We start from the raw sequence: 16,085 nt of genomic DNA, 5'->3' as shown, positions 1-16,085 counted from the left end.
GGGGAACAAAAAATTGTACCTTGATGATGAAAACATGTTAAACGATCATTGTTCCATATTTTGGGAGCCATTTCTTAAGTGAATTCATATTTTTATGTCATGCAGGTTGGGTTGTTTCCTTATGGATGGTTGTCATAGATGTTTAACAGTGATACTGTGCATATGATAGTTAGGGTGACTTTCCACACAAAAGCAACCTAACTAGGGATCATAATATTCATCCATTGAGGAAATGTTGACATCTGTTATTTACGTTGACTTCCTATAGAGCTACATAGTATTAGCATGTTTCCTTGTGATAACAGTTCTAAGGTTGACCAACATGTACTTGTAGTCCTCTTGAGGGTTGCTGGTTTTGTACCTGAGCGCACACTGCTCATGGGTGCTGAGAGCATTGTGACTGCTTGGCGCAGACTTCCGCCACAAGATCACGGTCCAGACGTCGGCGGACCGCAAGACCCACAACGTGTCGAGCCCGAATAGCCCTCCGGGGTCTCCCAACATTCCCCGGCTGAGAGCCTTTGCACGTGAGTACCTGCTGGCGTCACGTTTACCTTTGAACACTCGCTGCGTAATAGCTTGCAAATGAAGTAGTGTACCTTGGAGTGAATGCTAACTCACCAACACACGAAAAGTAGCTAGTTTTTAGATTGAAATCTGCTTGTGTGCGCGAGTAATATTTTCGGCATACGCATTTAAGCACACATTTATGTACATTATAGCGTGATAAAAGGTAATGTTGCAAGTGAATTGCAGTCATATTGTTTTTATTTCAGCCCAGAAGACTGTTTCTGTTTATAATATCTGCAAGGCTGTCAGCAGAAGCATCAGCTATGTGTATTGTCACAGATTGAGATACTGCACTTTAAAAATGTGCCATCATCTCAGTTTTAGTTCTATTGAATTGCTACAGGTTCCAGTGGATGTCACGTTCAAGCTAGTCTGGGCTCTCTCTTGTAAGAGATAAATGTGGTTTGGTGATAAGTAGGGGTATGCACATTTCGTGTTTATTTGTTCACAGAATTCGAGGTTATTTTTCTGGAAAATCGGTGTTATTTTTCTCTGAAAGGGAGGTTATTTTGACTACCAAAATGGATAACAGTAATACCAATTTCATATCTCAAGTGTCGTGAAAATTATTTTAACACTTAATACACACCAAATACTAACTATTTAATATTAAAAAAGGTGACATTTAAAGAGGTATAATTAAAATTGAATGTCCAGTATTTGGAGAAGTATGAAGTCATTTCTCAATTCTTATTTAAATACTTACTGTACTCACTGAATTGTTCACTTCAAACCATTGGCAAACTGCTTACTTTAACTTACCGCTTCAAAATTATTATAACACTTTATTAACACAGCAAACAATATTTAAATTGAAAGTTAACTTAAAATAAATGAAAATCAATTAAAAACAACACAGTAAGTAGGCTATGCTCACTAAGTTATTCACACTTTCTGTTGGCCGTTTCTTGTTTTTCACTGCCAATATGCTTCGCACACGAGTCTTTGCGGTCCCATGTCACAGACACATTACAAAAACGACAGAAAATGGTTTTTTCATCGCTTGCATACAAATCGTGTTGTGAAAACTCTCCGGCCCGTTGTTTGGCAGTCAATACAGGTTTCGGCATTTTTGTCAACAAAAGTAATTACGGTAAATTAACGCATTTTTGTTAAAAATATTTATTACTTCGGATAAGTATGTAGGCCTACGCCACGTAAGTATTAGAGCACAACTACCACGCCATTCAAGTTCAATTAATACCGTTTACAAGTTTGTCGTATTCAACCACGCGCGGGCACGGCCGTAAACAGCTTTGTTTTGTTGTGACTTCGTGTGAGTGTGCGTGAGCGTGACTGAGCGCGCAGCCTACCGGCTGCCAGCTGCACTGTGCTGCTGCTGATTGCATCATTGTGTGAGCTCAGCGAGTAACGACATGTTGTGTAGCTACTGCGTATTTGTTTGATGTTTTGTGTACAAATGTCTCAAACTATACTCACGTCTTTGCTTACATCGTTCAAGTTATTCAAAACATTCAATTTCGACTCTATACATGTTTACACCGTTTTTCTTACCATAAATACTAAAAACATAGTCACATGTTCGCGTGTGAGAGGAAGCAGCGTATCGTACTCTAGTTGAATTATGGCGGCCGTGTTGATTTACTAATTCTGCACTAAGTTAGGCCTACGTTATGGACTTCGTCAGAAGTATGTTTTTTTTAGCAAAGTTTAATCAAATAGTTATGGATATCGGGTTTATTTGTTTTCAAACGTTAAGATTTGCTTAAAAATAGTATCCTATAATGTGGATATCTGGTTTATTCATTTTAAACTGTTAAAATTTGCGTAAAAATGATTTTATTGCAAATTCGTGATTATTCGCTTTAAAATGTCAAAATTTGCGTAAAAAATTGTTTTATCGCAAGTGCGAATTTTGCATACCCCTAGTGATAAGTGATGGTGATTTTTTAAAAGATGCCTCTTCTGCATTACGTTTGCAGGGATCTGCAAAACATCATTTATTATTTTGTTAAATTCTCTATAGTTTCATTATCTTTTTTACTTTTCAAATTTATACTTAGTAATAATAAGATTAAGATAAATGAGAGAAAAATAATTTTAACTATTGAGACTCAACAGATTTAGATATTCATTCAGTTGAATATTAATATACTTCAGACTTTTACAAAAGGTTTTGGGCACATTTTAAGAGAAAATTTTGTGTTAAGATATCAGAATATATTTAAATCGCTATAAATGTGCATATTTTTGTATTTTACTGTAAAGTATCTATTTCTGAACTGTTTATGTATATTATTAATAAAGAAGGTGCATTAAGTAGTAAATATTTTAAAAATATTTGAAGGATCATACTTCTCAAACCTACTTTGTTGATACCTTGCTTGGGCCATTGACATGAGGTGGACATTTCTATAGCTAGAAAACACATGAAAATGAACCATTGAATGTATTGTTACACAAATCAGCTAGAGTGCGTTATTCTTATAGGCGAATGAATGAATGAATGAAATCTAATTTTTTTCCAGGCTCATTTTTAATCATTCTGGCTCTACCAAAAGTAAGTCTTTTAAGTTATTAGCCACATGCTATTAGACGATTTTGACTGTGTTCACATTTATATATTTTTTTAAAAAGTCAACTGATCCACCCCTTTCCCCCCTTCTCCTTATTCTCCCAGTCTAGAACCACACAAACCCCTTGACTAGTATAACGGGACAAGAAACAAAAGAGCCTTCTTGGTTGCAGTACGCATTGACTGCCTTGTCCTCCCGCATTATGCTTGAGTCACTCTTAAAAAAGCAGCAATTTCATAACTCAGAAATGTATTTGATCACCCATTTGGTAACTTAATCAAGTCACACCTTTTTAAAACTGCTGTCCAATCATTACTTTGTCCCTCATGGTTTGGTGAATTTTTTAAAATTTTTTAATATAATGATGTAACAACTGGGAGCCAAATATATGTCTCAGTTCGTTGTTTAACTCACTTCTAACTGGTGTGAAAAAAAGAGTCAAATTTATGGCATAGCAAAAAAATTTAACTGCACCAATATTTTACCCAAAGTGCTTTAGTATCCATTTAACACATAGATACCACTTCGGAATATTGAAACCGGAATAAAAAGGTCACCACCATTAGTGAACAAGAAAAAATAATAACAAATTAATGACATAATAAGAAATTAAATTTTTTGCTGAAATTATTTTTACTAAATACAAAAAATTCACTTTTGTCATTGTTTCTAGTCAGTAAGTTTTGAATGCCTTGTTTAGGTATGATGCTGTGGTTTATTGTTCTACTGAAAAAATAGTAACCATTTTTCACATACGTTGATATGCTTCAAAATTAATATCATCGAAGTTATCTCTGGACTTCTGCTTTGACTTAAAAAAAAAGAACCATTCAGAACTAAGCCTTTTCCTCCATATAAGTACACAATAATTTATTCTGGACCTGTCCTAATGAATTTTTTGATGCCAATTTCTGTATTTGAGTTCTTACAAGAAATTACGCTGGGTGTAGCTGTGGTTTTGTCAACAAAAACTACAACTCCGCCAGTCTTACGAAATTCACGTACCTATTTGTTTGAAATAGTGCCTTCTTCTAACAGTTAATGCAAGCTTTACAACCAAAATATTTCTCTTGGATCTGACATTTTTTCCAGCAAAACCTAGCAACGAATTTCTCCAGTATTTTCTTGCAGTTTAAACTGCCATATTCTTGCAAAGACTTGTAAAAAAATTTTTAATGTTAAAACCAATAAATTCTTTTAGAGAATAATACACTACATAGGATTTTTCTCAGTCTACTTTAATTAAACTACTGTGCACTTTTTAATTTTTCCTGATAGCATCAAATAATCAAACTGTTTTATTGCTGTTTGCCTTTCCCTTTGTCGTAATTTGTTCTATTGTTGATATTGAAACACTTGTTGGAGTAATAGTTGTTTCATTGACATTGTACGTCAATATTTCCCTGACATGAGTCGCATCATTGTAAAATACATCTCCCGTGCTTGTTCTGCAGTAGTGTAACCAATTTAATACACAATTTAAATTGGGATTAATAAGCCATTCCATAATGTTATCATGTTCCTGCCTATATTGTTTTCCTCTTATAACGTTATATTTTCAAAGTCCCAATGCTTTCCCCATAAGGAAAATAAATGTATTTACTTCCTATATATAATGTTTCACGAATTATTCATTTCCTGTTTATAACCTTTGTTTTCTAAAATTCAAGAAATGCAGGAAAAAAAATTGAAAACCTCTGGGTTCTATATATTATCAGAGGTACAAATGTTCGCAGCTACGTGTCTGATGGAACCTTCGCCTTGGAAAATGAAATAACAAATACTTTCATTCCTTGTCCCTCCGCGGTTCACCGCCCCCATACTCAGCGAAGGTCCTCGTTATTCGCATTCAGTGTATTTTTATATTTCTGGCTAGGATATTTTTTATTTGTTTTTATGACTACTGAGGTGTTTTAGTAATGTTAAGGTTTTTCGGAAAAGCATTTTTGAGGTAATTTACCAGAAGCTATTTACCGGATATTTACCAGAAAATCTTCTGCAGAACCGAAATATTTTCTAATGATTTATACTTTCACAGAAACACACAAATAAATTTTATCAACTGTTTTGTACAAACACAACCGAATATTAAAATAAGAGTCATTAAGTGGCGAAGAAAGAAAAAAATATACTAAATATGTTCATACTCCACAGTTCTATGCCTATTTTTCTTAACTTCAAAAGCTTTTTACATGTACTCTAATAAATGGTAATGTATAACTCTACAAATGGTATATAAAGTTTGTAAAAGTAGATGAATACCAAATACTATACATGTGTAAAGACTACAGCCTAAAAAGATTTTACTATTATGTTAGTATATTCTCATATTTTAAATGATAAAAATCTTTAATATTGTAAATTGTTGTTTTTTTGTAATATACGTGGTTATATTTTCCCAGAAAATTTTTCGTCACATCTCTTTTATTGACAACTAATGAACTCAACTTTTGATAAATGTTAATAAAAGTAATAATGGCCTACAGATAGACTACCCTGTTGCCTCAAAAATGTAGGTTTGTATTGGATAATTCTAAGGTAGGAGGTATTTATGTTGAGAGAAACATTGCAGACAGGATTGCTGTATGGTGTTTCCATTGCCTCCTGTGGTGATGAACCTTTGCTCTTTCATCACGGGAATCATCTCATCTCCACTTGCTGCGGAAACAAATATACCTCATGTGCTCCAGACTTGTAAGATGGGCTGTTACAACATGAAACCATCTTGTATTCATTATAGGATGGTAATAAATGTAGTATTAGCAACAGATTTGTCAGTTCCTTTACACTTTTGAGCAGTGATTTTGTTACGTTTTTTGTTTTTTTATTATTATTATTATTGTACCTAGCTTAGTTGATTTCAGCTTCTACTCTTTTGTATGTTGTTCAATTGGCATGTCTTCAAGTGCTGTTTTTGAAGCTTAGCATGTTTTAGTGATTTTTTTTTCTGACTTTTTTGTTTTGTTTTTAAATGCTTGTCCACTGTACGCAGCATCTTTCTCCAAACTTTTATCACAGCTCCGTCTGGGGAGAAAAATGATTCAGACTGTCCAGTCTTTTAGTATTGAAAGATTATAAATGAAATTAGCTCTGGAAACTTTATGTCGATACATGATTTTGATTTTTTTTTTAAAGAGTCAAGTTTGGTGTATCATCATGATAGATATCTTTTTTGCACCGTTAGAAAGTAATAGTTTGAAGAAAAGTTTGAAGTACTCAAATAAAAATGTTATTATGCTTTTATTAATTGTGTCAATAAAATTCAGCTATGTATTAAAAATGTTTTTGGAATTTTGGATATTTATTTTTTACTATAGACACATTGCACAAAAATTTTCCACGTGCATTAATTTTTAGCTTGTAGAGAATACATGAAGTGAAACCGCACATCATTGTTTGGGATACATATAATGCTAGAATGGGATGCAGAATATTTATTGGTACAGTTACTGTATCAAGAGTGCAAATTGAAGTGTTATTGAAAAGCTCTTGATTTACAAAAAAATATTTTATGTATATTTTTAGGGTGGCAGGAAATGTAAAAGAATAAGTTTTTTTTATTGTACAATGCAGTATCTCCCAGATGAAAATTTTTGGTAGGGATAGGCTCCAATATGAGTTCATTTGTAACACAATTACATACATTATTGCATTATTGGTTTTAAAAATGCAATACAGTAACACACAAACGAAGTTATTTGATGTTTAAACTTATTTGTTTATAAAAAAAATTCATTTTAAATTGGTTAATACTTCAAATACATACATAATTTTTACTCAGCTTGTGAATTGCATTTTGTCACATTATATGTCAGCTATGTGTCAGACTAACTCGCACTGCTCATAAATTAACTCCGTTAGATATTCTTCTGTGACACAGTCATGTTGGTGCAATTTTTTCAGGATTCAAAATTTTGACTTTCAAAATAAGTGTTAAATAGGTAGGGTATGTAATAAGAGAATCTTAAAAATTAAAACTAAGGTAAAACAATATGTGAATATAAATCTTTTAAAACAATTCGAAGTGGTGTACCTCTTGGTTTTGGTTTCGTTTAGGTGAATAAATTATCAAGGCAGTGGAACTACGATTGATGCGTACCGTGGATACGTAAACCATGGAAAAAGCAATTTTACTGAAGCAGGCCCATGTCTTGAATGTCACACTGTCGTGTGGGGATAGGAATAGGCGTGAGGGACCGTAGTTACGGAGTGGAGTTCGCGTTGCGGCTCCTGTTGTTGGGTGTTGTGTTTTGCAGCTCAGGGGAGTTGCAGCATCGCTGCGGTGACGGGGGGTAGGGGAGGGGTGGTGGGGCCGGGAGGTGCTAACAGGGACGGGTTGGTTGTGTTCTGTTTTGGCCAGTGCCGGCAGACGGGGTGAAGGGCAAGACGTGGGGCCCCAGCACTTGCCACCAGCGGGAGAGGGGCCAGATCATGACCCGCGTGGTGGACGGGCAGAAGCGCTGGAGCAAGTCCGCGCCCAACCTAGAGAAACAGTCGGGCGGCCAGCGAGCAGCCGCGCTGCACGACATAGGTATGGCCGGCCCCGCTTCGGTATCCACCAGGCCGAGACAGTCTGCACCGCCGGACGTGCTAGGGCTCGACAGCTTGCTGTGCGCGTTCAGGATAGGCCGCAATTCCAAGTGACCAAACTTGTTGCTCCCGTGCCGTTTCCCGCGGGTTTTTTTATCGGTTCGGCTGATTGAGAAACACATTCCAGTTTTAAAAAAAAAAAATTTTTCCACATGAGCTGTTGGATTTGGTGATTCCGATAGTTTGCTCCCATAGTTCGTCAAATTGTTAACATTAAATAATGATTATGGCCTTACTTCATAATATTTCTTCATTCTTTATAAATTATATTTTACATAGCTATTGAAATACCACTAGACACTTTTTTTATTACATATTTTCTACTCATTAATTATTACTTTGTTTATGATTACATTAGTGTATATGCATAGAAGTAGAGCTTTATGTGACATTTTACAATGTTATGAACTGGAATTGTTGGCTAGTCAGTTTAGCTTATCCTTTGCATATAATATTACGCAGGTAGCTGTCGTTATCATTTTGCTCGTGAACGTCAAAAAGATGCGTGTGTGACCTACTGGCGGAGGAGAACAGGTTAGAAACGACCGAGGCAGACGTCGTGGTGCAGGCTGGTCTTGTCTTGTTCTCTGGGCTTGTATCAAGGTGGAGGGCTGCAGTCTGTGTGAACAAACAGTGTTAAAATAAGTCAGCAGTTGAGTGAAGAGCTGGACAAAGGACTTGAGAGAGAGAGAAAAACTAAAACTTAAAAAAAAAAATAATTTGTTACCATTCCTGAGAAAGATGTTATGAATACGTATCACATTTGGTTTCCATTATGTTTTGCAACTTTTGTTTTTTTTTGTTTTTAGCAGAAAAGTTATATTTTTTTCACATGCTCGCACTCATTTTGTAAATTTTCACTTTGCAATAGTAATTGAACTGTATACTATATGATTTATGCTGTTACACTCTTTTCGTTGATGACTTCACCTTGTTTCTGTTCAGGCAATTCATTGGAGCTTCTAAACTGTTGTTGTAAGTTTCACATATTTTAATAGCACTGTTTAGTGAATGCATGAGTATTTGTAGTGATGTGTAGAGCTATTTTTTTTATAATTTGCATCACATGTTATGTGTTATATTACTGTTATAATTTTTTTCCTATGTAAGTTGAAACTTTTATTTATGAGCATGATCATTCGAGCACTGCGTTTGGAAGCTATATATGTATTGTGTTTTTCTGTAGATGTAATTTATGGAATTGCTTAGCAGTACACATAATTATATAATTTTTTTGTTTTTGTTGAGATTGTAATTGAGCGTAAAGGTTTCTTCGATACAATATCATGATCATTTTGGTGATAAGGAATAAAGACTTCTAAAGTTATCAGGTGTTGTTCTTTAGTATCAGTTAGAATTTTGAGAAGTTATATCAACCATATTTGTACTGCACAGTCAGTGTATGTTGTGAAATGTTGTTAATTTTGGTCAAAATTTCTCCTGATATATTAGTAGAGTTATTTATTACATCACAAATCAGCAATTAACTATGGTGAAACCTACATTTAAACCACAACTTCACATTTCCCTGCCTTATACATACTAGTTTTAGTTTTCTGTGATCCATATACAGTACACCAGTGTACCTAATGCTAAAGAAATTTAAATTTAAAATTACCCTTTTTTATTTTTCTTGCATTTTTGTAGAAATTTGGTTGAAATATAAGTTAGTAAGTGGTTTCTCTGTTGTAGATATTTTTGAGTATGGTTACGAACAAGACAAGGATAAGTATACTATTTTTGCACTAGTAACCAATGGTTGGATGTCGTAATTACGTATTATGTTTAGTGGTGATACACTTGAGTTTCGCTCAACCAGGTGAAATATCTCTGTTACATACTTGGATGTAGGCAAGGAAACACTGGTAAGTGAAGAATATATTACAGCATGGTTTGTATAAGTGTGTGTGTGTTTCCATTTATACTTCTGAGTTATGTTTGGTCTGTACCATCACTTTGGGACTGTTTGAACAAGCTTATTTGTATTGTGGTCTAGGAAAATATACATGGTTATGAAAATGAATATGCTGTTACCAATACACAGGTAAGAATTGAAGTAGTATCTGGATAGGAAGTATTTACCTGAGTGGATGAAAAGGTACACCAGTGCTTTTGATTTCCAAAACATTTTAAAATTATTTTTTTTGCTAACCTGCAACTATTGTTGTACTGTTTGGTTTGTTGTGTGTTATTTGGGCAGAGTAGGGAAAGTAAATCACACTATCAATTTATTTGTATTATATATAATTTATTTCTATTTTATACTTAAATGACTATTTGCAGCTGTTAGTTCATGTGTGATATGCTGCAAAATGTGGGAATGCATTTAGTTGTTGAATGCCCTATGAATGAGTTGGTATGATTTTTTCATGTTGCTGTTTTTCTAATTTTATAGCACTGAAAATTACTTTTTATTGTTATGTGTGTACCAGATACTATCTACATGTTATCTGATTCATTAATCATAATTAAAAATTTTGAATGACCCGATAGCATAATGATAACTTGCAAGAAGTTCCTTTTTTGTTTCCGCAGCTGGTTAATACATACAACTTTACTTTTAATCCCAAGTCTTAGAACTATGATTTGCTGCATTGATAGGTTTAAGATTAAAAAAAAAAAAATATGGTGACCAAGATATTCGAGGTGTAAGTGTTCATTAAAACTGGATTCTACAACTGGGACCATGGGAAAAGATTAGTCTGTTCACTCTCCACTCACCATGGTAGTCTTGTTTTGATTCCTGGCTAGGTCTCGCCCAGATTTGCAAGTGGGTAATGTGGTGGAGCAAATGGGTTTTCTTGGAGTTTTCTTGGAGTGGCTATTCTAAGTTTATCCTCTCACGCATTCTGTTGCTAACTCCATGTCTTAGTTTCATCATCTCATCCATCAATGAGTCTTAGTTTCACCATCTCATCCATCAATGAGTCTTAGTTTCACCATCTCATCCATCAATGATCACCTCAATGTCGTTGAGATGTTAAACTCTTAATTTATTTGTTCATTTATGAATAACTAATGTACAATATAAGAAAATGTTGTTAATTTAGGGTATCATATAAAATAATTTAACAGGTAATATTTTATAGGTCAACTTGTGGGATTGTTTACAATGGAAAAATATGTAGTTTTGCATCACATTTAAAGTGAAAAATGGATAGTAGCATTAATAATCAAACTGGTCTTGTAGTATAGAAAGAAATACACACACAATGTTAACACATTTTAGAGTGTATGTTGTTGCAATGTGCTTGTTCGTCCAGCTTCCAAGGGTATTAAGATAAATGGCGTTATTATCTCTTTTCCTCTGAGGAAGATAGTCTAACCAGCAAAATGTCATGACCAGGCATACGTGAAAAAATGTGTTTTCTTTCTGTGTGTGTGAGTGTGTGTATGTGTGTGTGTATGTGTGTGTCTGTTGAATGGTGATACTCAACTCCTATGCTTGGAGCAAGTCCATCAGAAGTTCTCGTTCCAATGACACGTGAACGCAGTGAGAGGCAATATACATATACAATACTGACCTGGAGAGCTAGGAGGGTTTTGGTAGAATCTCAATGGATCACTGGGTCTCTGGGGCTTTTGAGGATTCCTGGACTAAGGTGAGAGGCCATCTTGAGCTCTAACTGGCTATATTCCTGTCACAGTGTCTAATTTTTCATTCCAACTATATTTGACTGTAGATTTGGAGGGGCAGTATTGGACAAAAAATGGCTTCTAATTTTCTGTGTCAAATAAAGTTTGACAGATAACCTAAAATATTTTGTAAATCATGTCCCACTATCAAAATTTTATTTTTGGACTGAGCTATCTCAAACTATTCAATTTTAATGTTTTTTTTAAAATTAAGTTTTAAATAATGAATCACAGTGCTGGATGCAATTTTTGAAGTTTTTATGATATTTGTGCATTTTTAAACTTTTAAAACATCTATAAATTGAACTCGTATAGATACTCGTTACATAATAAAATAAATGTTGAGTGATTTTTCAATGTTATAGATACATAATTTGCTTTTTACGTATAAAATTATTTTCCTTACAACATTCATACTAACATTATTTTAGTTATTTCTTTTTTATAACCTCTTTTTATCCTGTGTGTTCTTTACCATTTTAAAGATTTGTTGTGATGGAAACAGACACCATTTCCATGTTCACCCGGCATGATTCTGATTGGTTGATTCCGACCAGCGAATTTTAAAACCCGTTGTTTATGCAAAGTTTATGGAAATTCAATTTATCCAACTTAACAAACAACTGTAGTTGTGCTATTGATGTTTTCGGTGACTCAATAACCCTCCATCATTATTTGACAAATCATATTGGAAGGTTTGGTAGCAAAAGTTTGACAGTGTGAGAGTGTCGTTAGTAGGCCTGTTCCGATACCTGGTATTGGATATCAACCAATTATCACTTGTTAGACGATATCAAAGTATTAGTACAGTATCAAAATAATTGAAAAAAAATATGTGCATAATTTATATTTTTTTTTAAATAATTGTCCTAGTTAAAAGTGTTATTTAAGCAAAAAATTCATAAATCTACTAAACATCCTGTTAATTTGTATAACATGTGTGTTAAACAAATAACGAGAATTATGTAAGTTTGTCGGTTGCATTAGTCTGATTCGCACAATTTTTTTGTTTTATGTTGGTAAACATGTCTGAACAATATCTGTACATTGTTAGTCATATTGGATGATTAGTTTGTTTTCAGCTGTCAAAAAGGTAAAATGTGTTTGGGTACCATCAGCAATTTATTTTATTTATTTGTTTAAGAAAATGGCTCGGAGAATTTGCATTAAATGTTGTTATAAAATGGAGTATAGTGTAGCAATATTTTATACTTCCCGAGCCTTAGTCTGCGGCTGAGCCTGTTGCAAAAACAATATTTAACATTTCTAAAACATTGATACACTTTATTCCATTCTGATAACAAATAACAAAAATGTTTACCTACAAAAAAACAAAAAATTGCACAAATTGGACTAATACAACCTGTGAAATTACAAAATTGGGAAAATTCCCATTACTTTTTGAACACACCTCGTATGTAGCAGTATTCATAATTCTATTATGCAACAAAATTGTGCAGAATGCCTCCAAAGCTGGTCATTTCATGTAGGTTAGCTGGCCACATCACCGGGGATTAGTTCTGAGTTAATCTGAAAGGAGTTCTCAATCGTAAAATTAATATTATTGGACAATTTCATGTGTAAAGTATTCTGAGTTACGAGTGGCATCTCGATTCTCGCAGGCAGCTTATTGGGAGAGCCCAACTGCTACTTGAAAATATGTACAATCAACAACTTTCTTTCAAACATGATTGATTGAGAGCATGGTAGAAACAGTTATATATAAGCATATATTCACAGTTTCAATGTTTGGGCATTACTCATTATTCTTAAAGTAAATTATCTAACATTTGTGTAATTTTGGTTCAATAACCTATTATACAAACCATTTTAATACTGTTTTCTCTCTTCGTGCATAAAATTAGAAATGACTGAATGGTTAAGGTCGTGGAAAGATAGCTGTCAAAGGAAATAATCACACGAGTTAAAATTTCTCCTTGGTTATTTTTTTCTTCAAAGCATGTAGGTTTCGTTGTGTTTGAAACAAATGCCATCAAATGGAACAATGGAGTCTATGTTGCCAGCACCTTTAATATTGTATCGGTAATCACGTACGTGAATAAGCTTCAAAAGTCGATGAAATCCAAACAATATTTTCACTGTTTGTAAGGTTTGTAAGTCTTTGTGCTATTTACCACACACGTTTCTATCGCTGTGTCATTGCAACATATATGCAACACTTTCAGGTACATCCTGCATATTGGCCTACAGTTAAGAAGAAAAAATAAATTCCGTTTCTAGGTACTGAAACGCCCCTCGTGTCCTTGTTATTAATATTGACAAGATGTCGACAAAACAGGCCTTGGAAGTGGCGGGCAAAAAAGAAGAATTAAGAACAAAATTTAAACATCAGAGGTGGACACGGGGTGGGTCCAAAGAAAATTTGTAAACTCCCTATCAAGACCTGGGAGTTTAGTGTGGATCGTTATTGCCTTAAGTAATAAAAATAAACAGTTACGTTTATAGGCATCCTTTTATTTAAGATCAAAGTTTGTTTGCAAGATTTTCTATTACAAGTTATAAAGAGAAAATACTTCTATCATTTAACCATTATTAAAGAGAGCTTATTTTACCTAATCATTTGCCGACCCGGGCCGCGAATAGAAAATTATTTTTCAAACACATCATTCTTAAATAAACCGTAAAGTTTTAACATTTTACAATAATCTGTAATCACCATATTAGCTTATCATTGGTTAGTTATAACCATTTCACATATACAATTTAGAGATGGCTGAAGAGACCAAAACTCTTAAACTGGTTCGAATCTGATATCTAAAATTACATTTGGAAATTTACAAAATAAAACCAAAAAAAAAAAAAACTTTCACTGGCACTCGCTCTCACGAACTGAAGATTTTCTGGCGGTTCGTAGCTGATGGCGAAAAGGCTGGGAGTGAGGGTTTCCACTGGCGAAACCACCAATTCAAAATTGGAGGTCGCCGGGCTTCCTTAGTTCCCCATGATGGTGTCTTTCTCTTCGGGAGGGGGGACTAGGACCCTGTCTGTGGACAGACCAAACCAAAATAAATTAGATCTGCACCACAGACAGAACAAGGTCGGGTCAGAAAACGACCGCAAGAGAGACAAAGTTCAAAGGACCGAAGAGAGAACTTACCAAAACAGGGTAGTAGTTGTTGTTAGGCACAGCCATGTTGCCTGGTCGGAAGATGGAGGGCGATGCGCGGCCGACGTCGCGGTTAAAAGAAAAAAATATATGCGGCACCAGACAAGAAATTTGGTTCGCGGAGAAACTAGGATTACTATGTAGAGGCTATACTGAGATGACTAAAATAAAAAACCAAAAGGTAAATAGGGAAACATCCCTTTTCTGATCGGACTACATCTTAGTACTGTTGCTCGGCGTCAGCTTTGATTTAACTGGACGGAGCCCGAAACACGATCAGCGGTCTACCGACGCGGTCGTTCCAGAGTGCAGAGCAAGAGACCACTCACATCCGCGCCGCGTCGCTAATTCAAAAAAAGGACTTCGTCCTAGAGGGTGGAGGGGCGTCGGAAACCTTCGGCAACTCTCGTCGTCCGGCTCGAAGTGAACTATCGTAAAAGACTTCCCTCTGTCGGAGGTGGCACGCACTAAGGTCGACCAGGGGCGAGTTGCGGTACAGTCGACTTAAAAAAAACTACTCCCTTATGAAACCAATCTATATGGAAAATAAAATTATTTCCAAAAATAAATTTAAAATTATGATAAAATTTAAAAAAAACGTGCCAAAATACCTAATTTACGGCACATACTCCCCCGCTTGAATGCGGAGCATAAAAAAAAACAACACTTCTTGTTAGGTGAGTAACCAGGTTCCCCTGTATCCTACTACTAACTTTTATCGCGCGCGCGCAGCGCTGTCACGTCTCAAAGTCAGGCTTCCGACGTATTCGGACCTCGTAGGGTACCATGATTTAAAACATGATTCTGTGAACTTGAAATACTGTTTATATTATAAACTTTAGTAGGTACTAAATTAATGACGTGAAATTTAGACGTGGTTGATCTCTATGATTGGACAAGCTGTAGATTCCATCTGTTGGGCACTGTGAGGGATGCCATAAGGCCACTGAGGCGAAAAAGGTACCTGCGTCCTTGCACTCAGTATAAAATGTAGACTATACACTCCTTGTAACTTAAAACTAGAATGGGAATTAAAACCCCTGTACAAAACATCTTTCCACAAGAAGCCGAAGGCATTGGGACTCAGCCCTGCTCAATCAGGCTATGGAGAAGACTTGATGCTTGCTAAAAGCGAAGCAACACCTAGGTCCCGGAATCTACGGATCTTAGCTACGTAGGCTCCGTATGTCCGTGCACTGATGGTTGATCAGACCAACAGGCCGGAGCAAAGAGACCTACGAGGGTTTTTTCCCCAAGCTAGACTGGGTTCGAGACCCAAAACGATCAACCACATTAATAAATTTGAAAAGGGTAAAAATACTTTGAATGAATTTAGGAATATTATTAATAATAGATTTGATTATACCTCTAATTAAAGTTAATGTAATGAGTAAGAAATATGATGTACGTTTTAAATATATAATCTTATAGAGTGATGACTGCCTTGTATATTTTGCTTTTAGGGATTTCAGCCTCAACAACTCTGATGTTTTTAATATAATAAATTGAATATCTATTTTTAAAAGTTTTCTGCAAACCAAAAAAAATAAATTAACTACTCTTCGCACTTGAATTTAAATTATTTAAAAATATATATATATAAATCGCAATAAAAATATATTAAA

General features: G+C 34.8%; 1 protein-coding gene across 1 annotated transcript in view; it reads left to right on the top strand.

The window, feature by feature from the left end:
- The window catches only part of LOC134533060 (mitogen-activated protein kinase kinase kinase 11-like), a 141,663-nt gene that overhangs the window by 98,492 nt on the left and 27,086 nt on the right, over positions 1-16,085 (top strand). The window contains exons 6-7 of the mRNA XM_063370257.1: positions 414-527; positions 7,468-7,638. Coding sequence (XP_063226327.1) covers positions 414-527; positions 7,468-7,638 — 285 coding nt within the window. The remainder of the gene's footprint in view (positions 1-413; positions 528-7,467; positions 7,639-16,085) is intronic.

This window comes from Bacillus rossius, chromosome 6 (assembly GCF_032445375.1).
Source record: "Bacillus rossius redtenbacheri isolate Brsri chromosome 6, Brsri_v3, whole genome shotgun sequence".
NCBI classification, from domain to species: Eukaryota; Metazoa; Arthropoda; class Insecta; order Phasmatodea; family Bacillidae; genus Bacillus; species Bacillus rossius.
Note: the sequence above shows the minus strand (reverse complement) of the source record. Positions and strands in the feature narration are given on the sequence as shown.